We start from the raw sequence: 27,062 nt of genomic DNA, 5'->3' as shown, positions 1-27,062 counted from the left end.
TAGAGTGATGAGACAATTTGGTCTAAAGCAGGGTGTTCCTACAGTAGTATCATTCTACATACAACACTCTTATAGCATTGTGAGACCGGAAGCACTACCTAGACCTACTGTAGATGAGATAACACTTATAGATGAGGATGATGATGATGATGATGATGATGACGATGACGACGACGACGATGATGATGAGGATGATGATGATGATGATGATGATGATGATGATGATGAGGATGATGATGATGATGATGATGATGATGATGATGATGATGATGATGATGATGATGATGATGATGATGAGAGAGACAGATATGCACCCCCACTCCAGGATGATGTTGGGATTTAGCAGAGCTATGTTACATGGTGGGAGAGGAACTTCTCCAGAGACATGCTTCCTTTGGACTACCCAAGAGGGAATCTCAATCTGTTAACTAGATGAGGATGATGATGATGAGGAGGATTTTCCCGATCATCTAGGGGATGATATTAGAGCCATGGACCCTCCAACACAAGAGGATGAAGGAGAGGATGAAATGAGAGAGAAGATGAGGTAGCCTTATAGAGGTTGAGCTTGAGGTTACGCAGGTCATCTCCATCAAAGCCACATATTGAGATATAGAGGTGGTAAAAGAATGGAGAGAGTAATAGGGAAGTACCATAAACTCCAATATGATAGGTTCCTATCTCATTCAATCCTACTTGGTAGGAGACGGATCTAGGTAAAAATTTGTTTATAGGTTTGAATTTTATTATATGATGATATGTGTATGTATGACATTCTCTCTCTCTCTATAGTTAGAGTGTAGGAAAGGACTTATTTTATCCATCATGTGCTCGAGGATATCATCACTACATCACACATTATGTAGTCCTCATAGATCACATGTAGAACACAAGAGAGTGTTGGGTGGCCTAAGGATCTCTTTGAGGCTATGAGGATAGAGCTAGAGCTTGGTCGAGAGGAGAGGGAGCGACTACTGTTGGAAGCCAAGAATACTGAGAGGGGGGGTGAATCAATGTTCTACTGGTAAACAAATTTATAAACTTATTGCATATGAACCGATTAATAGTAAATAAAATTAAAGTATATAAACAAAATAACACATAAAGAAGCAACATCATAACACCAATATTTATGCATAGAAAATCCTACAAAGGGAAAAAACACGGTGGGGCCGATACCCACAATATCTCTATACTTTATCAAGGTATACAAATCTTACATGGAGGGGATTGCACATTCAATCAGGCCAACCGCCTAGAGCTCACTTCTCAAATGGAACTCTCACTGACTTACACAACAATATACAATGATTACAAACAAAAATGAACTTATTCATTGCATCTAACCATGTTAAATTATTCCAGTTTATTCTCTGTCAACCTTCTTTGAAACTGTTCACTAAAGCTACCTCTCACTGACCGAAATGCATACCATAAATTTCTGATTTATTTGAAACTAAAATCGCATACACATTAACATGAAATCCATCGCTAAAATATCTCCTTAAATACCCTTTTAACTTGTTGAATATGTCGGCCTCAATGAAGAATATAAACCTATTAGTTATCGGGTTACAAGGTATATCCTGCATAATCCCAATGACCATGTCGGCCTACACACGCTACCAAAAATTCCATGAAAAAACTTGTCCAGGTCACAAGATATCTTAGTCGGGTTCCAAATGCACGTTATCGGTACCAAGACTAAATGGTTATTAAGGATAAAGAAAAGTGTATATACTAGTTGCGTTAGTGTATACCCATTGACCCAATCAAAGAAAAATGATAAAACAATGAATCCCAATGGTAAATATTGACACCTGAAGATGAGTTGCCATCAATGACAACCCTAAATGCAATTTACCTTACCAGTTGAGTGTCAATTTCCAACAATCTCCCCCTTTAGCATTGATGGCAACACTCGTGAGAAAAAAATGATGTTATCCTTGAGTTCTCCCCCTGACTTGTAGATTCATGTTGCTAAACATCCGATATACTCCCCTTGAGTTGTATATACATTTTTATTGTATTCCTCCCCCTTTGCCATGAATGACTTAGCGGGGTGCCCACAACGAATTCTGTACAGATATGTACACATGTTGGTTCTATACAAGTTTCAAAATGTCAACATACATAGTCTTAAAAAATGAGAAGTATGTGTCCCAACCCTGCTTAAGAGAGTCAAGAATGAAGGTGAATCCATTCAAGAGATTGGTGTAGTATTCTATTGCCTCAGATTATATGGGATCCTCCTTCTACATGTTTGTTATACACTATGTCTTATGAAATAATAAGTTATCAAGCTAGAGACCTATGAAATTCTCGAGCTCAACTGCTCGCTTTGTTATGTTGTCCCTTTCCTTTTCTAATTTCAAAATTTGATCCATGACCACCAAAATTGGACCATCCAAAGAACTAGGTAGGTTCATCGTCGGGTTATAAGAATTAAAAATTTGAATCAAATTATCTTTACAGTCTTAAATTTTCTTATCTATGGAGGTTGTATGCTTTGAAAAATCTAGACAAGTCTCGTAAATGTTTCCTCCCTCTACTAATGTTGCATCAATGGATTGTAAGCAAATTTGGAGTTTACCCTTCTCAGATGCAATCATTTGCAAAAATGTTTGTTTCCAGGCCATGACAAATTTATTCTTAGCCTCAGTTATTAAAATCTTAAGAAAAGAATCATAATGCTTAGGAATGAAATTAATGATCTCCTATAATTTACCAGATGAGCTTGTGCTCTCATGTGCTTGGAAATCGGGTACTAACCAGTTCAAAACTTCAAAAGTGTTCTTAATCAATTCTTTGTCTTTGGATTCCTCCTAGGCAATTCCTGAGTAGCTCAAGCCTGGAGTGTTGTAGTGGCCAAAATTTTCTCTGCCAAAGACATCATGTGATAAGGCTTGTAAAAACTGATAGAAAATTGTGACATATTTCCTTTGGCTATGGATGATGTGTCAATTGCCAAGCCAGAAGAAAATTATATCATAGTTTATTTGCCTTTGTCTATCGGAGATTTATTCACTGTATCCTTTATTTCTTATGCACCGGTGGCTCCACCACTTGGTGCCTTATCCTGTTTCGGTGCTTCCTCAACAACTTATTATTAGTATCCTTTACTTTTCCAATATTGGCCTCTATGTCCTGTACATTTTCTGTCGGAGTATCCTCTGTTTCAAAATTAGACTCACTAGTCAGTTCAATAGTAACCGATGGAGTGCTAACAGGTGGATCAATATTTATATTTTGTTCATCTATTTTTTGTTGATTCCTTATCCCCTGGTAACTGTATATTTTGTGATTGAACAAAAGTAGGGCTCAACTCATATCCTAGACTCAAAATGATTCTGACCCAAATGTCAATTGTCTCTTTCTGGATTTCCTCAAATCTTTCTAACATCAAGTTGTTTATCTGGTGTTTTGGATTGAATTTTGATGAACTTGTTTTATTGGTTAAATCTGCTATCTCTGGTGGGGTTATTGATGGACAAAGATTGACTAATTCTATCTCTTTTATTTTTCGGTCTAGAGTTTAAGCATGTAATTTTCTGACCTCTAATTTATCATATAGTTCTTTAAGCAAAATTTTCTCTAACTCAATCAATGCTCTACTGAAAGAATCAAGATATAAGAGAATAGCTTCCTCTAACCGCTTCTTATCTTTATCACTAAAATCACTAAAGAATGTAAAAATATTATCCAGATTACCATCATTAATAATTTGATCAATAATGTCTTGAGCATCTAGTTTCTTCTTACTGATTCTCCTCTTTTCTTCTAGTTTAGACTGCTCATCAGGATTTGGCTTTTGTTTATGTACCATGGTTATTTTGGGTGTTTTTTGGTTAGGCTCCTTAGCCAATTCTTTCTTCTTCTCTTCTTTCTTCTCCCCTACAACCCTTGCAAAAACACCTTTCAACTTTGGAACTTCCTTGATTTCTTCATCTGATTCGGTCTCCTCCAAAGAAACACTCATATACTGCCTATCTGCCTTCTGTTTTCTTTTCACAGATTTTGTCGGCTTAGGATTGGTAGGCTCACTTGATGGTGCTTTTAGTTCTTTTGAGCTTTCTGTAGAAACCTGGACCACATTTGGAGTGGCCTAAGCTGCCTTTCTAGCTTCCCTTTCTTCCTTTCTCTTCTGTTTCATCTCTTCTTTTCTTTGGGCTTCAAGAATTTTGACCTTTTGTTAAACTTTAGCCCTGTCATGACCTTCACTTATTAAAGTTTCTACTGTAACCTTAGTCATTTTTCTTCTTATTGTCAGTGCAACTTGTTCCTAATGAACTTTTAAGCCTTTCTCCTAGGCTATGCCATTTTTTTCTACTTTTTCATCAACTGGAGCTTGCAATAGATGTTGTGCATATGCATCTAGTGTGGCTTCATCCACCTCATAGCCCATCAGTATCTAGACTGCCTCCATCATACACTCATCTTTATTTACCATAAAACAAATAGTATATTTATATTTTTGTACAATTGATTTAGGAATCCTAGCCCTATTTTTCATTTCTTCATGAAAAGTTTTGAAAAATGCCCATAAGTTGGCCTTTTGTTGTTTATCTCCTTGGCTATCCAAAATTTGGGCTATCTGAGTGGCTACTAGTCTATCAAAAGCCCACTATATTTTACCATAACCAGGAACTATATTCAAAAATTAGAATTCTAAACATATAAAAAAAGATCCATACTAGAAAGTATTTTTCTTGTCCTATTTTATTTTCTGAAGGTTTGTCATTAACTCCTTTAGCATCACACTACACAGGTCATAGTGTGCGTCCTCCTTCACTATTTGATGAGAAATAAGAATGTTATTACCGAAGATAGAGTTCAATCAGTTTGACTGGTAGAATTTGTATCCAATTACCATTGTTGAAAATTTGACATCAATATCCTTTATATCATCTCATCTATCGGCCATCGAAGGTGGCGCCAGTGAGTTTGCAGAGTTTGATGTTGGAGAGTTTAGACCTAGGGTAAGGAAAACCTCTGACCTTATGGAGATAGGTGATGTTCTTAATGACTTCCTTGGTGATCTTGTAGGGTTGGTCCAACCAAATGAATTCTCTATGAATATGGCTGAGTATATATCGGTCCCATTTAGCTTCATCAAATGATAGCAAGTCCATAAATTGGGTTAAACCCATCCTTTGTAAATGGGCAAATTCTAGCTTTAACTGGTTGTCGGTAATTAGATTCTCAGTGAATACGTAGGAAATTTAATAACCTCCAAGCTCTGTTATGTCAAAATGGATGTATGCCCTAATGTCTTCAGTATGAAGAACACTATGGTAGGCACTCGAAAATGCTCCCAACAGATCATCCAAAAGAGACTTAAAAGGGTGCTTCTCAATTTCAAGATGGGGGCGGTTCTTGATTTCCACCACCAAAGGAGTATCAACACTTGATGAAGAAGCCATGATTACCAAAGGAGTATCAAATGTGGATACTATAACTAGGGTTTTTGCAAATGGTAAATACCTCAAGACTCTGTCGGATGATGAAATCGCCTTCAAGTGTAGATGCTTGCACAAATCACCTTTAGACTCTTGAAATACTCTAGAAATTGCTCTTCAAAATTCTAGATCTCTATGTGAAGAAATAACTTAACTTTTTCCCTTTTATCGCTATCAACCCTAATTTTCCACTGTCATAAATGTTGCCAGTAAGTTTGACCGGATCACATAGCCTGCAAGTAGGTTCCAGTAAACACCTGAAATCACCTGAGTATCCATCCACAATCAAAATTATCTGACTACAGATCTAATCCAGGGTGTTTACATGATCTTCAATGATTTTCCTACCCCTTCTGCCTTAGTTACTGGTTGTTCATACTTCTGGTGTAGGACCTGAGGGCTCTACCGGTTGTTATGTCAGTTGTGTGTCTAATCTCCTAACCCATCTTTTCTCATGCTATTTTTTTATATCTTCTACCTTTGCCTTTGCCTTCTCATCTACATTTCCATTAGTTACTGGTGGGTTCTTACTCCTACAATATTTAGCAGTATGTCCAATCTTGTTGCATGCATAACAAACAATGTTGTTCTTTTGAATTGTCTTGTTAAACCCTTGATTTCCTTGATTTCCCTTTGGTCTGCACTGGTTACCCATATGTCCAAATCCACTGCATGCATGACATCTTACATTTCCAAGACCAGTGGATGATGCATTATTTTTATTATTCATATTCCTGCACTAACTTTCTATATGACCATATTTATTGCAAACAAAGAATGTACCATTGAATTTGTGAGCATTAGGTTGTCTTACCAGTGAATTCCAATTCCGGTTGTTGGCATGATTCTGCTTCTGACCAGATGATTGATCTTGTTGTGCAGTGCCAAATCTTTCTCCTCCTTCATAACCAAGACCTCTCTTGTCATTAGCATCTCTCCAACTCTTCAGTAATTCATCAAGTTTGGCAGATTTGGCTTTGAATTTGTCCTTGTACTAATTTGCAGTCACTAAATCATCTCTCATGATTATGATCTATCTCTCAAGTTCTTGTTCATTGTTCTGGGACTGGATCAACTCAAGTTTGAACATGTCATTCTCATGTGTCAGTCTGTTGCATTCATTAGATTCATCATTCAATGCTTGAGCTAGGTTTTCTTCATTCTTCTTTCTGTCTTCAATATCCTTGCACATTCTCATGGTTAGGGCTTGCATCTCATTCTTCAAGATAGTGTTCTCATGAGTGAGTTTATGATATTGATCCTTTATAGCATCTTCCTTATCACTACTTTGATTTTGCAATTGATCACAAAGTTCCTTCCTCTTGGCTTTAACAGTTGAAAGCTTTCCTTGTAATGAGATGGTGTTCTCTAGCTTGCATTAGTTCATTCTTCAATTTACTATTTTCCATCTGCTCATTATCAAGATCCTCAAGAGAAAATTGAAGTTGTTGTTGCAGACCGGTTTCCATTGATTCCAAGTTTTGGATCTTCCTCAAGTGGTTAAACTTCTTCCAAGGAACTAAGCTCTGATACCAATTGTTGGAATCCAAGAACACTGAGAGGGGGGGAATCGTTGTTCTACCGGTAAACAAATTTTTGAACTTATTGCATATGAACTGGTTAACAGTAAATAAAATTAAAGTGTATAAAACAAATAACACATAAAGAAGCAACACCATAACACCAATATTTATACGTGGAAAACCTTGCAAATGGAAAAACCATGGTGGGGTTGATACTTACAATATCTATATACTTGATAAAGGTATACAAATATTACATGGAGGGGATTGCACATGCAATCAAGCCAATCGCCTAGAGCTCAATTCTCAAATGGAAGTCTCACTGACTTACACAACAATATACAATGATTACAAAATAAAATGAACTTATTGATTCAATATGACCCTGTTGGATAAGTTTTGGTTTATGCTCTGTCAACCTTCTCTGTGAACAGGTTTATTGATACTTTTTTCTGCCCTATTCTGCTACTGGTTGAGACTGTGCATGTGAAACTACACACTAAAGCTACATCTCGCTGACCAAAATGCACACCATCAATTTCTTACTGATTCACAACCAAAATCGCATACACATTAACATGAAATCTATCACTAAAATATCTCCTTAAATACCCTTTTAACTTGTTGAATATGTTAGCCTCAATGAAGAATATAAACCTGTCATTTGTCGGATCACAAGGTATATCATGCATAATCCCGATGACCATGTCGGCCTACACACACTACCAAAAATTCCATGAAAGGAATTATTAGGGTCACAAGGTATCTTAGTCGGGTCTTATACTTAACCGGGTTCCAAATGCACGTTACCAGTACCAAGACTAACTGGTTATTAAGGATAAAGCAAAGTATATATATATCGGTTGTGTGTAGTGTATACCAGTTGACCCAATCAAAGTAAAATGATAAAATAATAAATCTTGATGGTAAATATTGACACCTGAAGATGATTTTCCATCAATAACAACCCTAAATGCAATTTTCCTTAGCGGATGAGTGTCAATTGCCAATAGCTACAACATGAGCTTACAAAGGTTTGTATGGAGTCATTTATGTACAAAGGTATAGTGATGGATCAAGATTAGAGGAGCTCATCGAGGAGTCACTCATGATCCACTTATACGTATCAACACACATCCATGGGACCACCATGATAGGGGTTAAGGGACTCAAACAATCATCATCTCTAGAGTTATATATAACTATAGGGAGGTGGTGCCCTCCCATTAGTCCCTTACCATTAACGAGGGGGCCTTTCCCCTCCCTCCAATGGGAAGGGTGGTAGTACCCACCTATCATCACCAAGGGTGTGGAAAGAGAACTACCTATAGTCCATTCTATAAAAAATAACTATAACGAGCGTACGATGGTAACCTATGGGTGAATGGATGGTAGCTCTGACCTTAGCTCCAATAGTGAAGGCCCTAGCTCCAATGGGCTGCCTTAGCTCCAACATTTAGTTCTTTACATCAAGTCATTGGGGTGAGCCTCGAAGTGAGTGACCCTCTTGGGCATCTAATTCTCTACCATTAACTAGAAAGGGTTTGGGGGTGCACAAAACCAGTCAAACAAGATTCTATCAATGCCCATAGAATTGTAATGGCCTCCATCGACCATCGATTCATTCTGTTATCTTGGTTTGTTTCTAAATGAGCGCTACCATTAACTAGTGGAGTGAAAGTGATATAGAGTAGAGTGACATTGATAGAGAACCATGAGAAGGCTTGGCAAGGGATATTGAGTGAGCTATTTCAAGAGAAAAAAAGGCAAGATGTAGGAAATTAATTGATGGTGGAGGATGAATGGGAGGTTCCCAAGAAACTCTTGGATCTTTTGTATCAAATGTGTTTGTTTAATTGTAGAACAATGTGTTATATTCCTTTGATTAAAAGTAACAAATTTGGAAATTTTACTTGTATGTCTAATTTAATACTCATGTGATTGATTGCTCAATACTTGCATGATTAAATTGATACATGTTGATTTAACTAAAAAACTAAGTGTTTAATTAAATGCTATGAATGATGATGTAATGTATTTATGCCAAAGTACATGGCTAATGTGATCTAATTAAAGTCTTAATTAAACACAACATGATGTAATGTAACACAATACAAAAAGAAAATTGTGTGATAAGCTAGCATAACAAAATGTGAATTCAAAATTTATTACACAATGAATTCAAGAAAAGAAAAACTAAATATGTTTGTCAGGAATAAAGCAACTATATTCTTTAATGAAGATATGCTAAAATAGCACACAATTAAGATGAAAAAAATGAATAGAAAGAGAGGAAGGGAAAATTTTAGATAAGCACAATACTTGCAAAGATGCATAACATTTATGGGTTCATTAAGAGGTGTACCTTCCATATCTGCTATTTTGTAAGCATATGATCTATAGACATCAATGATGATGTATGGTCCAAGTCAATTCAGGCTAAACTTTCCTTTTTCTTCCGGCAAAGCATTCACCTTGTGTTGAGTCTCATAAAGTACCAAATCACCCACAGAGAAGGAACATTGAATAACCTTGTCATTGTAGCTTCATTGTAAAATATTCTGATAGGCTTTAAAATGCTCAAGAGCATGTATGCACTCTTCATCAATCATTTCAAGTTGTTGAAGATGTTCTCGATAAGAGTCATCATCGATTATCCCTTTAAGAGAGATTCTCAGTGAAGTAATCTCTAACTCTAAGGGCATAATAGCATCAACACTATAAATGAGATTCTAAGGAGTAGTACTAGTAGCTATGTGAACACTTTTCTGATAGGCCCAAAGACCGTAGGTCAACTAAGTATGCCAATCGTCAGCATGCTTATTTATAGTCTTACAAAGAATTTTTTCAATGATCCTATTAGAAGCTTCAACTTGACCATTTGATTGAGGATAGTATGGTGTAGAAAAATGATGCTGAATGTGATATTTCTCAAATAAATTCTTCACATTTATTCTTAAATGATGTACCATAATAAAAAATCAAAGTGGAAAGTATACCAAATCGAGAAATAATGAACTATCTAGAAGGAATTGACAGATTACTCTATTTTATTTGGTAGCACATAGATTGAGCATTATATAGTTGTTCCTTTCATTGTATATTATTGCAAGGGGGCATTTTTAAAAGTTAAAATAGATCCATTTCATTGTATTTGTGAAACAAGTCATTTTACATTAGATATTGTTGGGTGAAAATTTTGTAAACTTGAGGGAGCTTACAAAATGTGGATTTTCACCACAGTGTGTGAGACAATACCTCTTAGAAGGAAAGATATGGTCTCTCATATTTATAAGGGAAGGCTTCTCCTTTATAATGAAATTTATATCTACTCTTAATCTACCTACTAACTTTACACTAATTTTGGATGAGACAATAACTTAGTTCTCTTTTTTTCTGAACGAGTGTTTATCCAGTTTGTTGGTATTTTGGTATGGTTTTGTCATTGATGTCAACACCTACTTTGAAGATCTAGCAACATTCACCGGCAAGCAAGTAAACTGTGCAACAGTTACTGGTATATGGTTCATCGGTAGGATATAATGTTCACCGGTACCTGGAATGATATGGAAGACACTTGGTAATGTCGAAGACATCGTGTGGACACTTTGTTTTGAAGAAATAATCATTGGTATATTCATATTTGCATATTTGCTTTTACCGGCAAATAGGTCCAAGTTATCTAGGGTTACACCGGCATGTTTATCTTTTCCAGATCAGCATGGCACACTATGGAGATGACTTATTATTATTGTAAATGCATTAAGCCAACATGTTCAATCGGTTATTGCATCAGATATTATATTGTATGTAAAATGTTTTATTGTAATATCTTGTAGAGCCGACCTACTAAAATTGGTCTTAGGGTATGGTATAAATGTAAGATCTTATTTGTAAGATCAAGTGTGGAATGCGAAAAAGAATTAAGTGAAGGTATATGTGAGATAAAGCAGGGATATACACGAAGACATCATTTGAAGGTGAAGTTAGGTTTTTGCAGAAGCATATCAGCATTACACCGGTACTGAATCCAGCATATGAAGATGCTATTTTATGTAGTACATTCTTATTGGATTTAACCATCCAACTGTAGTTAGTGTGACTCCCATTTTGTGATTGAGCAGTGAGCTCTAGGCCGTTGGCCTTTCTACATGTGCAGACCCCATTTATGTACACTTACTATCTGTAGTAGTATCATCTGATTGTGGGTAAGGTTTCCCACCATGGTTTTTCCCCTTACAGGGTTTCCACGTACAAATATTGGTGTTATGTGTTGTGGATGACTTTATGTTTATGTTTCATGCATTAATCCTTACCGGTATAGCAATTTACTGTTAACACTATCTACCGACATACTTAACTGGTTTACCAGTATTAAGCATTAAGTTGGTTAATTAGTTTTTGGTTTGAATTTATTAGACAACTGATTCACCCCCCCCCCCCCCTCTCAGTTGTCTCTGGGACCTAACAATTGGTATCAGAGCTTAGTCCTCTTTTGCAATAGTTTAACATCTTGAGGAGATCCAATGTCTACTAATTATTTCAGGAAGGACAATCGTAAACTTGATGGAACCAACTATGGGATATGGAAGATCAGAATGGAGACACATCTGGGAAGTTACTAAGAATGGTTATACTACTGTTGTAGCTGGTCAGACTGCTCCAACTACCTTAGCTAAAGATGAAGAAAATGATTGCAAAGCAAGAGAAGCACTTTTGAGCACATTATAAGATCAACAAATCATGGGATTATCAGATAGGTCTACTGCTAAAGCTATTTGGGATCACTTGGAAACACTGAATGAAGGAGATTCCATAGTCAAAATTGCAAAACTTGAAAGCTTCTGAGTCAAGTATGAACATCTGAAAATGGAAGAAGATGAAAGGATTTCTGCTTTTATGGAAAGAGTAAATGAAATTGTTTTAGGTATTAAATGTTGTGGAGGAACCTTGAGTGAGGATGAAATTGTTTCAAAAATCTTAAGAGGTTTGCCACCAGCATATAAAATGAAGGTTACTGCTATAAATGAGTTGAGAACAATGCCTAATACATCAGTAACTAGGGATACATTGATTGGAAAACTTTCAACCTTTGAAATTGAGGAATTTGGTCTTGTTACTACTATAAAAATTGATTTGGCCTTTAAAGCATCAACATCATCTGCTCCATCTTTTGACAAGTCAGACTGGAGAGCCTTTTATGCAAGAGAACTTGAAGAATCCAGAAAGGAGAATGAAGAGCTTGAAGAACTTGAAGCATTATTTGCAAGAAAAATACCAAAAGGTCCAATTGGAAGTAAGTATGAAGGTAAAGCACCCTTTAAATGTTTTAACTACAATAAGATTGGTCATATGGCTTCAAGATGCCCTGATAGACATGCTAGACTAAGAGAAGAAGCTAGAAGAACATAAAAGCCTAATCCTGAATATGAGAGATACAGATTTAAGAAGAACAAAGATAAATCTTGTTACATTGTTGATGAAGGTGTGACTAATGATTCTGATGAGGATCCAATAGACAACGGATGGGTTTTTGTTGCTATAACAGAAGATCAACCGGCACCTACTGCTCAATCGATAGAACAAGCCCTAGTAGCTAAAGTTGAAACAAAGGATGAATGAATCATTAACTCAAGATGCTCACATCATATGACTGGAGACAAAGGTAAATTCTTGAACTTTCAAGAATACAATGGAGGTTTAGTAATATTTGGAGATGACAAAGCCTGTTCAATCAAAGGTAAGGGTTCAATATCTCTTGATGGTAAGCATAACACTGACAATGTCTACTATGTTGAAGGATTAAAGCATAATCTTTTAAGTGCTGGTCAATTAGTTGAGAAAGGATTTCATTTACAATTTAAAAATGGAAAATGTAAAATCATGAATAGAACTAGTTTGGAAATTGCAACTGGTAATCAGATTAGAGGCAATATCTTTCATTTGAATAACAGTGAAAAGGCATGCTTAATTGCACATATAGATGAAAGTTGGTTATGGCATAAGAGACTATGTCATGTAAACTTTGATTGCATGGTAAAAATCAGTACTTCTAAGGCAGTTAGAGATCAACCTAAAATTGTGAAACCTCAGAATACAATTTGTAAGGAATGTCAATTTGGAAAACAAGTTAGAGCTAGTTTCAAAAGTATTCCAGAAAAATCCAATAATGCTCTTGATTTAATTCACACTGATTTATGTGGTCCAGCTAGAACTAGAAACTTACAAGGTGATAGATATTTCATGCTAATTATTGATGACTACTCTAGAATGTGTTGGGTTACTTTTCTTAGAGAGAAATCAGAAGCACTTGGAAAGTTCAAACTATTCAAAGCAATGGTTGAAAATGAAACCGGTAAGAAAATCAAATGTTTAAGATCAGATCAAGGAGGAGAATTCACATCTAAGGACTTTAATACATTCTGTGAAGTGAATGGAATCAGAAGATAGTTATCAGCACCTCAGACACCACAATAGAATGGAGTTGTTGAAAGGAAAAATAGAACTATCTTGGATGCAGCTAGAAGTATGTTATCTGAAGCAAATCTACCACATGTGTATTGGAGAGAGGTAGTTAGCACTGTTGTCTATACATTCAACAAAGTTCACATCAAAGGTGAAACCGTTAAGACCCCTCATGAACTATGGTTTGGTAATACTCCTACTCTTAAGTATTTCAGAATTTTTGGAAGTAAATGTTATATTAGAAGAGATGAGTATATTGGCAAATTTGATCCTATAAGTGATGAAGGAATATTTCTTGGTTATTCATCTAAGAGCAAGGCATATAGATGTTTTAATAAAAGATTGCAGAAAATTGTTGAGAGTACAAATGTAAAGATTGATGAACAATTCAGAGGAACTTCAAGGTATATAGACTCTGAATCGGCAATAGAAATTGTGACAAATGAACCTATACTAAATCCACCGATGCAAAATGAAGATCCAGTTACCCCGGTATCATCAGAAGATTCCACAACAATTGAAGAACAATAGCAAACTAAGACACCCCGGTATGTAAGATTGAATCATTCTGAAGATCAGATAATTGGAAAAAAATTTAAAGGAGTTATGACAAGAGGAAGAATGGCAAATGAAGAGGTATGTCTTATTTCTCAAATTGAACCATCATCTATCAATGAGGCATGTGAAGATAAATTTTGGATTAAAGCTATGGAAGAAGAATTAGGACAAATTGAGAAAAATAATACTTGGACATTAGTTCCCCAACCTAAAGATAAAAATATAATTGGAACTAAATGGGTATTTAGAAACAAACTTAATGAAGCTGGTAAGGTTGTCAGAAATAAAGCAAGACTAGTGTGTAAGGGATATTCTCAGAAAGAAGGAGTTGATTACAATGAAACCTTTGCACCAGTAGCCAAAATTGAGGCAGTTAGATTATTCTTGGCTTTTGTAGCTCATAAGGACTACAAAGATTATCAAATGGATATTAAATGTGCATTTTTGAATGGAGATCTTGAAGAAGAAGTATATATTGAACAACCTGATAGATTTTCTTTGACAGATGACAATGATATGGTTTGCAGGTTAAGAAAAGCTCTATATGGATTGAAACAAGCCCCAAGAGCTTGGTATGAAAGGTTGGATAAGTATCTTTTAAAGATTGGTTTTACTAAAGGAAATGCAGATAGAAATTTATACTACAAAGTAACTAATGATGACATCTTGATTATTGAAGTATTTGTTGATGATATAATCTTTGGAGGAGAAGATGGATTATGTAAGGAATTTTTTCTTGAAATGCAGCAAGAATTTGAAATGTCTATGATTGGAGAAATAAAATTCTTTTTAGGTTTGTAGATTTCTCAGACTAATGAAGGTATATTTTTTAGTCAATCCAAGTACTTGAAAGAATTACTAAAGAAATTTGGGATGGAGAACTCTAAACCGGTAAGCACACCTATGACCACAAATGACAAATTATCTCAAAGGGATGAATCTACACCTGTTAATCCAACTAGATACAAATCTATGATTGGAGGTTTACTATATTTGACACAAACCAGGCCTGATATTATGAATGCAGTATGTATTGTTTCTAGATTTCAGAGTAATCCTAGGGAAAATCATGAATCAACAGTAAAAAGGATTTTTCGGTACTTACAAGGCACAACAAATCTTGGATTATGGTATCCTAAAGATGAAAATTTTGACCTATGTGCATACACAGATGCAAGTTGGGCAGGAGATATAGATGATAGAAAGAGCACCACTGGAGGAGCATTCTTTCTTGGAAAGAGATTAGTTTCTTGGTTGAGTAAGAAATAGAGTTGTACATCTTTATCAACAACAAAATCAAAATATGTTGCAGCAGCAACTAACTGTACACAGGTATTGTGGCTTAAGCAAATGTTGAAAGACATAAAGGTAAAATGCAAGGAACCCATTACTATATACTATGATAACACTGCAGCAATTGATATATCTAAGAATTCGGTATTACATTCTAAAACAAAACATGTTTCTATCAAACTGAATTTTCTAAGGGAAAAAGTTGAAGAAAAGGAGATAAAACTGGTTTATGTGAATACTAAAGAACAACTTGCAGATATTTTCACAAAACCTTTGCCTAAGGAGACTTTTGAATATCTCAGAGATCATCTTGGAGTCATACCACCACCGGTAGAGACTTAGACAGTTGATGATTGTCATCAACCGACAAAATTAAAAAGACAAATCTTTTATTCCGGTATTTGATGAGGAAGCTACTTCTCAGGGGGAGTAGTTGGTATATTGAATTGGTTGGTATTTTGTATGAACTTGACTTTTTGTGACTTTGGCATTTGATGTCAAAGGGGGGGAGATATCTATGGAGAAACACATTATCTTTTGGGGAGAGATTTTGAAAAACACATTTAAGGAGAGATTGGTATTGAAAATAAATCTTTGGATAAACACATGTTACTCCCAAGGGGAGAAATGGAGATTGTTGGTTTTTGTATTTGGCATTTCTATTTTGGCACTTTGATGGTTTTTCCATCTTGTTTTGCCATCAATGCCAAAGGGGGAGATTGTTGGTATTTTGGTATGGTTTTTTTATTGATGTCAACACCTACTTTGAACATCCAACAACATTCACCGGCAAGCAAGTAAACTGTGCAACAGTTACTAGTATATGGTTCACCGGCAGGATATAATGTTCACCGGTACTTGGAATGATATGGAAGACACTTGGTAATGTCGAAGACATCATGTGGACACTTTGTTTTGAAGAAATAATCATTGGTATATTCATATTTGCATATTTGCTTTTACCGGCAAATAGGTCCAATTTATCTAGGGTTACACGGGCAAGTTTATCTTTTCCAGATCAACATGGCATGCTATGGAGATGACTTATTATTGTTGTAAAAGCATTAAGCCAACATGTTCAATCAGTTATTGCATCAGATATTATATTGTATGTAAAATTTTTTATTGAATCGGATGTTTACCATATATAGTAAGCATAAAGTCTTTCAAATATATCATAAAACTTTCTAATCTAACCAGATAACTCAACCAAGAACAAAGTCTTTGCCTCATTATCCACTTAATACAAATTTTCCAATAAGATGCCATGAGATAAAGTCTACAATATTTTACTTTATCTCTTTCAACTTAAATACTTTTCACAAAGCAAGAATTTAATCTCAAAGAAAGTAAACAAGAATGGCATAAGAACATTCCCTCACCCAATAAAACACTCCCAAGACAATGATTGGATGCAAATTATTTTCTTCTTTGATTAAACTTCTTGAATACACAACAAGCTCAAAGTCTTAGATACCTTTTTCAATTTTGTAGAGTTTAGACGTATTAGCCAAAAGATCCCTCATATATATAAAAGAGGGTTGATGCACAAAAATAGGGAAAAGTTACAACTAATTATGACTAAGTCAAATGTAGAGACCTATTTGACTTAGGACACATTGTTAGTCCCAACCAATGTTGAGAGGGGAGAGGTGAATCAACACTTAATCAAATTTTCACAATTTAACTTTTATCTTAAATCTACATTCATCTAAAGTCCAACAATATACTTAATCACTGAAGTAAAATATGCAAGAATCAAAAGTTGACAGTGACACCAAGGAGTTATCTCATGGAAACACAAAAGGGAGAAAACCATGACATGAGTAGGAACTCACAAAATTTGTACTCTTCTGAAGTACGCTTTGTGAGGAGCCATACCTGTTAGGAGATTACAAAGACACTGTTAGGTGCCACCCGGTTAAGGGATTTTGATCAAGGTCAGTTAGTGCATTTACCCTGTTAAAGGTAGCATGGTTAGAGGACTTATAACATCAGTTAAGATGTCACTCGGTTAAGGGATTTTACAATAGGGACCTATTAAAGTTCACCCAGTTAAGGGATTTATGTTGCATTTGTTAGAAAACAATAGATGTATGATCTGTTGAATTAGCTAATGATAGCTTGATCAGATCTCAATATGCATCACACTCAATACACAGCAGTTGTTTCTTCTATGCACAACACCGATTTTCTTCTTACACCTTTGACTCTTTACTCATTTGGTCACCTATCCCTCGACACTGCACTCTACTGATCCTCGTACCTTTGGCTCTGCACTCTGTTGGTCCCCTGACCTTTGGCACTGGACTATGTCAGTCCTCTGATCTTTGGCTCTGCACTCTATTGGTTCACTATCTCTCAACTTTGTACTTAGTCGATCTACCTCAAACAAACTCTACTATGCTAATACCTTTTAGCACTTCCTCTCTCTCTGCTCTTCACTTTGGATTGCCTTCAACAAATTCTCCTTGTTGCAAGTTTCAAGATCAAAATTTTCTAAATGAACTTCAAGAACACTTTATACATTTTCTGTCGACACCTTCAGGCATTCCCTCAATCAAACCAATCATGCAGAAGATTTCAAATTCAAAATCTCCCACTCTTTCTCTTTGTGCCTTACAACAATTTCGCCAAGTGTTCACCCAATTTTGCCACCGCATCTCCCAAAGAGATAAACTTATGAGTCGTGTTCAGCCAAATAAGTGCGAACCAGAAAATCTGCATGTAATCATGCTTGTTGCATGATAACTAAAATTTGACCTTACCAACATATGATTTGGCATAGACACAAGCTCACCAACTCATCCTTTGCCACCGCAACTGAATAACCGATCAATGCTCTGATATTTATGGTGATCACCTGTCTTCCTTCTATCATACCGGTGTACCGGTATGCCACTGCACTTCTATATTACCGCTTCATCCTTTGATTGTCAGTTTGTTATGCTAACACAAAGTCTCTTCCCTTGTTTACCAATGAGTTACCGATTTGTATAAACAAACATGTTTTCTTGCCTGAGTCACCTTTTATGACTTCACCATCATCAGAGTGACCGATCAACCTGAATGATAGACCAGTTGGCTTGTCTATCTTTCCTTTATCTGATTGAACCTTTGATTATTCAGTACCAAAGTTGTTTCCATGTTTTGTAAGTCACCACTTTTTCTTATTGAAAAATAACACCACTCTACCTATACCACTTCATCAGTTAGTGTCTTCTCCAGTAAGTGTTGGACATCAATGACAAACCTTAGCACATATATCAGTTCTCTAGATTGACTGGTTTTGTCAATGCCAACAATCCAACAATCTCCCCCTTTGGCATTTATAGAAAACACTTCAAACTCTAGCTAATTAGATGCATGTTTCTTCATCTCTATACCAGTCCAATCATTCTTCCCTAGGTGATGAATATCTCCCCTGCCACTGGTCATACTCTGATACATCAACTTCAACTCAATCACTATTTTCCAATGCTTAAGCACTCTAATCATATCTACCCCTTTGAAAACAATGCCAACGAGTCCTTTCTGAACACTTACAAGACTACTCCCCCTAACCGGAGTTGTCCACACTCATCAATCTAGTTGTTTTTAAAAAAACTTGAAATCATACTAGATTGATGTAGAACCCTATTTGCTTACTTTATTGAATGGAAGGGCATAACCCCCAACTTACCTCTGAGATAGTCAAAGGTGTCCTTTTGTAGTGGCTTGGTGAAGATATCAGCCACCTGCTCTTTTGTTGGTATGTACTCCAACATCACTTCCTTTTCTTGAACTTATTCCCTTAGATAGTGATATTTGATGGCTACATGCTTGATTTTGGAGTGCATCACTGGGTTCTTGGATATGTCAATGGCACTGGTGTTGTCATAATGAGTCACTACCAATCCAACAACTTTTACTTGTATTCCTTCCAACAGTTGCTTGATCCAAACTATTTGTGTGCAGTTGATTGCAACAACTACATACTCAGCCTCAGTTGTGGATTGAGATATGCAGTTTTGTTTCTTACTTGTCCAAGATACAATCCTGTCTCTGAGAAAAATTGCACCTCCACTGGTGCTCTTCCTGTCATTTATGTTTCCAGCTCAATCTAAATCAATGAAGATAGTTAAACTAAAGTCTCCCTTGTGTGGATACTAGAGACCATACTCATCAGTCTCCTTTAGGTATCTGAATATTCTTTTGAATACCATCATTTGAGTCTCTTTCATGTTTGCAGAAAATATGGCAATCAAGCCAACAACTTGTGCTATGTACTGCATACTGTAACTTACCGATCATGGAATGGTAAAGTTTCTCATTTACTTCTTTAGCCTCATCATGTTTAGATAGCTTGCAACCTGTAACCATTGGAGTTTCAACAGGTTTGCAATCTTCCATTCCAAAAGTTTTTAGAATTTCCCTTTTGTACTTAGTCTAAGTGATAAAGATTTCATTCTTTAATTGAAAGACTTGCAGGCCGATAAAGAACTTTACCTCGCCAATCATTGACATCTCAAATTCTTGTTGCATTTGTTCTGCAAAGCTTTTGATCATCTCATCATCTCCCCCAAAGATGATGTCATCTGCAAAGATCTCAGCAATTAGGTGTTTTCCTTCAACTCCATTCTTCAGATACAGGTTATTGTTATCATTGGTTCTTTTGAACTCAATACTTAGGAGATATGAGTGTAACTTCTCATACCAAGCTCTTGGTGCTTGTTTCAGCTCATAAAGAGCCTTCTGCAACTTGCATACCATATTCCTCCCATCTTTAGATGCAAACCCTTCTGGTTGTTCTATGTATACTTCTTCTTCTAACACCCCATTTAAGAATGTCGATTTGACATCCATTTGGTAAACTTTAAACTTTTTATAAGAAGCATAGGCTAGCAAAATTATGACCCCTTCCTGCCTGGCTACCGCTGCAAAGGTTTCTCCATAGTCCAAACCTTCTTCTTGAGCATAGCCCTTACAAACCAATCTTGCCTTTTTTATTATCATCTTACCGGTTTCATCCATATTATTTCTAAACACCCACTTGGTGCCTATTACATTTTTATTTTCCGGTCTACTTACTAGAGTCCATGTATCATTTTTCTCTATTTGTTCCAATTCTTCTTCCATGGCTTTGATCCAGTCATCATATTTTAGAGCCTCCTTTGTTGTTTTGGGCTCAAAAATTGAGATCATACACCCATTCTCTCTTGCTCTTCTTCTGGTTAGAACTCTTGCATCCTTGTCACCAATGATATTTTCTGCAGAATGATTATTTCTGACATATTTAGCCTGTTGATATTTTGGTATGGTTTTGTCATTGATGTCAACACCTACTAACACTTATCAACTATGGCACTTTGGAGAATCAACAACATTCACTGGCAAGCAAGTGACTTATGCACAATCATTGGTATATGGTACACCGATAGGATATAATGACCATTGACACTTGGAATGGCATGGAAAACACTTGGTTATGTCGAAGACATCATTTGGACACCTTGTCTTGGAGATTTGTTTATTGGCATATTCATATTTGCATATTTGTTGTTACCGGCAAATAGGTCCAGGTTATACATCGACAGGTTTATCTTTTCCAGATCAGCACAACATGCTATGGAGATGATTTATTATTGTTGTAAATGCATCAAGCCAACATGTTAAATCGGTTATTGCATCGGATATTGTTTTGTTTGTAAAATGATTTTATTGTAATATCTTGTAGAGCCGACCTACTAAAATTGGTCTTAGGTTATGATATAAATGTAAGATCTTATTTGTAAGATCGAATGTGGAATGCAAAGAAGAATTGTGTGAAGGTATATGCGAGAATAAGCAGAGCTATATACATAGACATCATTTGAAGGTGAAGCAAGGTTTTTGTGAAAGCATATCAGAACTACACCGGTACTGAATCTAACATATGAAGATGCTATTTTGAGCAGTACATCCTTATTGGATTTAACCATCCAATTGTAGTCAGTGTGACTCCTATTTTGTGTTTGAGCAGTGAGCTCTAGGCGCTTGGCCTTTTTGCATGTGCAGACCCCATTTGTATGCACTTACTATCTGCAGTAGTATCATCTGATTGTGGGTAAGGTTTCCCATCGTGGTTTTTCCCCTTACAGGGTTTCCACATACAAATATTGGTGTTATGTGTTGTAGATGACTTTGTCTTTTTATTTCATGCATTAATCTTTACCGGTATTGCAATCTTCTGATAAAACTATCCATCGGTATAAAAGACTAGTTCACCGGTATTAATCAGTAAGTTGGTTAAGTTGCTTTGATTTAAATTTATTTGACAACTGATTCATCCCCCCTCTCAGTTGTCTCTGGGACCTAACATAGCCAATATCAGTTCACTCCTTGGAGCTTCTTCTACTGGTTGTGTAGGTTCTACTTCACGGGCTTCTTCATTAGCCACTTCAATAGGATCTTCTTCAGTAGGTTACATTGGTACATTGTACTCAAACCCTTTATAGTCCTCCAGTTCACTCTTACTATCTTGTTCATTTTTTTCAGAGTACTCATCTACTCTGACATTTTCACTTTCCACAATCTTACCGGTCCTTTTGTTTAAACACTGGTATGCCTTTCTCTTTGTTGAGTAGCCTAAGAAGGTTCCTTCATCACTCTTCGGATCAAATTTTGCAATGTACTCATCCCTTTTGATATAGCACCTGCTTCTAAATACTTTGAAATAACAAACATTAGGTGACTACCACTCCATAATTCATAGGTAGTTTTGTTTGTCCCCTTCTTTACCTGTATCTGGTTCAAAGTGTATACAACAGTGCTTATTTCTTCTCTCCAAAAGATATGTGGGATGTCCTTCTTTATCATCAGATTCTTTGCTCAATCAATAAGAGTTCTATTTCTTCTTTCAGCAATTACATTTTGTTGAGGTGTTCTAGGTGCAGACATTTGTCTCATGATTCCATGTTCCTTGCAGTAGTTCATGAACTCTTGAGAGGTGAACTCTCCTCCTCTATCTGATTTTAGGCACTTTAGATTCTTACCGGTTCCTCTTTCTACTCGAGCCTTAAACACCATAAACATGTGAAAGGCTTCAAATTTTTCCTTCAAGAATACAACACACATCATTCTTGCGAAGTCATCCACAAGTAACATAAAATACCGGTCTCCATAGAAACTCTTGGTTCTCATGGGATCACACAGGTCTGTGTGAACTAAGTCCAACACATTTTTAGATGAGAAAGTTTTACTGCTGAAACTAGACCCGGTTAACTTTCCTAGTTGACACTCTTTGCACATAGCATTTTTAGGTTTTACTATGTCAGGCATACCTCTGACAGATTTTGCCTTACTTACTTTAGCTATGCTATCAAAGTTAACCTGACACAATCTTTTGTGACACAACCAGCTGTCTTCAACCTTAGCCACTAGATAATTACCTATGGTGGTGTCTAGATGAAACAAATTGCCTCTTGATTGTTTACCAGTGGCAATTCGACTTCCAAATTTGTCATTTATTTTACATATCCCTTCATTGAACTCTAGCTCGTAACCCTTATTGTTAAGTTGTGCAACACTTAACAAACTATATTTTAATCCTTCTACCCATAGACATCATCACAATTTATCTTATCATTCAAGGCTATAGACCCCTTACCTTTTACTGCACATGGGGTGTCATTTTTGAATCTCATTGTTCCTCCATGCTGAGGAATTTGTTTCTGTCACCGGTCATGTGGTGAGTGTAGCCACTATCGATCACCCATTCTTCATATTGGTTTATGCTAGAAATTAATACCATATCTCCTTCCTTTGTGCTGCCCTCCTTGACTACCACAAATGCAATTCCATCTCCATCAAATCCCTCTGATTTTTCATCAGTGACTCCTTCTTCTGCAAGATAGCATTCCTTCTTGCTCTTGTCCTTGTAGCTTCTAAAACTATCCTTCCTGTCTCTATCATTATCAAGGCATCCTGAAGTAATATGACCTATCTTGTTATAGTAGAAGCACTTTAAGGGTAGTTTACTTTTGTATTTTCCTTTACCTCTTGGCAATCTTCTTTCCAATAGAGCTTCAATTTCATCTTGCTCCTATTCCTCATAGAGCAGATTGTCACTCTCATGGGAATGACCATTTCAGGTAGTAGAACTACTACCAGTTTCTTTCCTTCTCCTTGTTGGTGCATGCATCATGGATGCTTTGAAAGCAACACAAATCTTTGGTACGTTGTTGCCATAATTTCTCAACTCAAAAGCAGTCAACTTACCGATCAATGAGTCAAGAGTTATATTGACTATTCCCAAGGATCTAAGTTCCTGGATAGTAGAGACCCTTATGGCATATTGTGGTAGCAGAGTTCTTAGGATTTTGCTAACCACATCATCCTCCTTGAGCTTTCCTCCTGCACTTTTAATGGAGTTTACTACATCCTTTATCCTCTTACTCTACTGCTCTATGTTTTCACTTTCTTGCATTCTCATCTCATCATATTTTCCTCTCAAGCTGTCTACTTTGGCCTTTTGAACATGAGGATCTCCCCTATAGACTATCTTTATCTTATTCCATATTTGAAAAGCTGATTTCAAATCATGTACCTCTGCAAATTCATTATCTAAAAGAAAGATAACAATCAGATCCATAGCAACAGTATTATCTTGCCTTTCCTTGATCTGGTCTGGAGTAAGAGTCCCTGAAGGTTCATTGTACTCAGTGATCACATGATTCTAGTAGTGTTCACCTAGGGATCTTAGATAGAGTTTCATTCTTCCACACCATGAGGTGTAATTCTCCTTAGAGAACTTAGGACCCTCCTTATGCATCATCTTGGATCTCTCCCTAAGTCGATTAAGCTTCTTTTGATTCTAGGGACCTGAGCTCTGATACCAATTGTTAGTCCCAACCATGATAAGAGGAGAGGGGTGAATCAAGACTTAATCAAATTTTCACAATTTAACTTTTATCTTAAATATGCATTCATCTAAAATCTAACAATATACTTAATTACTGAAGTAAAATATGCAAGCATGAAAAGTTGACAGTGACACCAAGGAGTTATCTCGTGGAAACCCAAAAGGAAGAAAACCATGCTGTGAGTAGGAACTCACAAAATTTGTACTCTTTTGAAGTACGCCCTATGAGGAGCCATCCCTATTGGGATATTACAAAGACATTGTTAGGTGCCACCCAGTTAAGGGATTTTGATCAAGGCCAGTTAGTGCCTTTACCCTGTTAAAGGTAGCCTAGTTAGAAGACTTAGAACATCAATTAAGATGTCACTCGGTTAAGGGATTTTATAATAGGGAGCTGTTAAAGTCCACCCAGTTAAGGGATTTATGTTGCAGTTGTTAGAAAGCAATAGATGGATGATCTACTAAATTAGCTACTGATAGCTTGATCAGATCTCAATATGCATCACACTCAATATACATCGGTTGTGTCTTCTCTGCACAACACCGGTATCCTTCTTACACCTTCAACTATTCACTCAGCCGATCACCTATCCCTCGGCACTGTACTCTACTGATCCTCAAACCTCCAGCTCTGCACACTATTGGTCCCCTGACCTTCGACACTACACTTTGTCGGTCCTCTGATCTTCGACTTTGCACTTTTTTCTGTTCACTATCTCTCGACTCTGCACTTAGTCGATCTACCTCAAACACACTCTATTGTGCTAATACCTTTTGGCACTTCATATCTCTCTACTCTTCACTTTGGATCGCCTTCAACAAATTCTCCTTGTTGCAAGTTTCACGATCAAAACTTTCTGAATGAACTTCAAGAACACTTTATACATTTTTTGTCGACACCTTCAGGCATTCCCTCAATGAAACCAATCATGGATTTAGGAAGATTTCAAATTTAAAATCTCCCACTCTTTCTTTGTGTACCTTACAACAATTTTGCCAAGTGTTTACCTAATTCTGCCACCACATCTCCCAAAGATAGAAACTTATGAGTCATGTTCAGCCAAATAAGTGCGAACTAGAAAATTTGCATGTAATCATGCTTGACAGCATGATAATTGAAAGTTGACCTTACCAACATATGATTTGGCGTAGACACAAGCTCACCAAATCATCCTTTGCCATTGCAACTGAATAACCGATCACTGCTCTGATATTTATGGTGATTACCTGTCTTCCTTCTGTCATACTGGTGTACTAGTATGCCACTGCACTTCTATATTACTGGTTCATCCTTTGATTGTCAGTTTGTTGTGCTAGCACCATGTCTCTTCCCCTATTTACCAATGAGTTATCGGTTTGTATAAACAAACAGGTTTTCTTGCTTGAGTCACCTTTTGTGACTTCACCACCATCAAAGTGACCAATCATCATCATCAAAGTGATTGATCTTCCTGAATGATAGACCAGTTGGCTTAGTCTATCTTTTCTTTAGCTGATTGAACCTTTGATTATTAAGTACCAAAGTTGTTTCCATGTATTGTAAGTCAACACTTTTGCTTACTGAAAAACAACACCACTTTACCTATACCACTTCACTGGTTAGTGTCTTCACCGGTAAGTGTTGGACATCAATGACAAACCTTAGCACATATATTGGTTATCTAGATTGATTGGTTTTGTCAATGCCAACAATCGAACCCACATATAGCCTAATATGTGTACTAGTGCATACATATAATGACACTTGAGGTGTCAATTGAAATTATAAAATACCACTGCACTAGAGATGCATAAAAATGACTAAGTGTTCAGAGACACGTCTTGTGTTTCATTATCCTCATCTTTCTTTAGAAATTCATCATACTTATAGAGAGAATCTTGGATCTTTGTATCCTCAATATGATCAATGTTGGAGGCCACTGAAGACTGCAGAAAGGTAGGATGAGGATCTTGCTTTTTAAACTTCTTCTTTTTCAGGCTTGAAGAGGGTGAAGTCATATGTACAAGAATGACACTATGGCATAGAGAAATAATTTATACTTGAGAATAACAAACACCAACCATCTTGACCATTTGAACTAAGCAAGATCATGTATGTGTTGAATTTGGTTCTACTAGGATTACAAAAACCCTCATTGTATCATAACAAATCAAGTGTAAATCGGGCCTACGAACCCTATTTACATGTGTGTGCATTTAGTGTAATCTAGGTTCGTAGACCTAATTTACATGTAAGGCTAAGTGTGGATCAAAGGCGTAGTTTGAGTTTGTAGACTCGAACTGCAAATTAAAAATGGGAAGGACAAAACAAGGTGTAGTTTGTATCTACAGACTCAAACTACGCTTGGGTAAAACAAAGCATTAGTGCAGATTGGATCTGTAGGTTCAAACTACACTTGAAAAATGCATTTGATGGAACATGTGTAGGTCGGTTCTATAGATCCGAACTACACTAGAAAGTAAGATCATGGTGTAGGTTGGACTTACAAACCCAACCAACACCAAGAAAGAGTGGAAGTGTCGAACTATACCAAATCAAGTGCAATTCAAGTCTATGAATCCAAACTAAACCATGTCACGTGCAGTTTGGGTCAACAGATCCAAACTAAACCAAGTTAGGTGCAATTCAGGTCTATCGATCTGAACTACATCAAGACTAACTATACAAGTGTAGAATCAAGTTTAAGGCCTGGTTTGACACCATAAATCCCTATACAAGTGTAAAATCCTGTTTAGGACCCGATTTGACACCAAAATAAATAAAGATGAAATAAAACTAACTCCTCAAAGGCATTTTACTCAATCTTTGAAATTAACAACTTGAGACTGTTGGCATTGCTCATTTGTACTAAATCAGTAATGTGTGTTTTCTTGATGCAACTA

At 36.3% G+C, this 27,062-nt stretch overlaps 1 protein-coding gene across 1 annotated transcript in view; it reads right to left on the bottom strand.

The window, feature by feature from the left end:
• The window catches only part of LOC131859479 (uncharacterized), a 74,143-nt gene extending 69,738 nt beyond the window's left edge, over positions 1 to 4,405 (bottom strand). Inside the window, exons 1-3 of the mRNA XM_059213265.1 lie at positions 4,331 to 4,405; positions 3,654 to 4,084; positions 3,124 to 3,289 (exon numbers count right to left, since the gene is read on the bottom strand). Coding sequence (XP_059069248.1) covers positions 3,124 to 3,289; positions 3,654 to 4,084; positions 4,331 to 4,405 — 672 coding nt within the window. The remainder of the gene's footprint in view (positions 1 to 3,123; positions 3,290 to 3,653; positions 4,085 to 4,330) is intronic.
• Positions 4,406 to 27,062: the final 22,657 nt, after the last annotated feature.

This window comes from Cryptomeria japonica, chromosome 2 (assembly GCF_030272615.1).
Source record: "Cryptomeria japonica chromosome 2, Sugi_1.0, whole genome shotgun sequence".
Classification (NCBI taxonomy): domain Eukaryota; kingdom Viridiplantae; phylum Streptophyta; class Pinopsida; order Cupressales; family Cupressaceae; genus Cryptomeria; species Cryptomeria japonica.
Note: the sequence above shows the minus strand (reverse complement) of the source record. Positions and strands in the feature narration are given on the sequence as shown.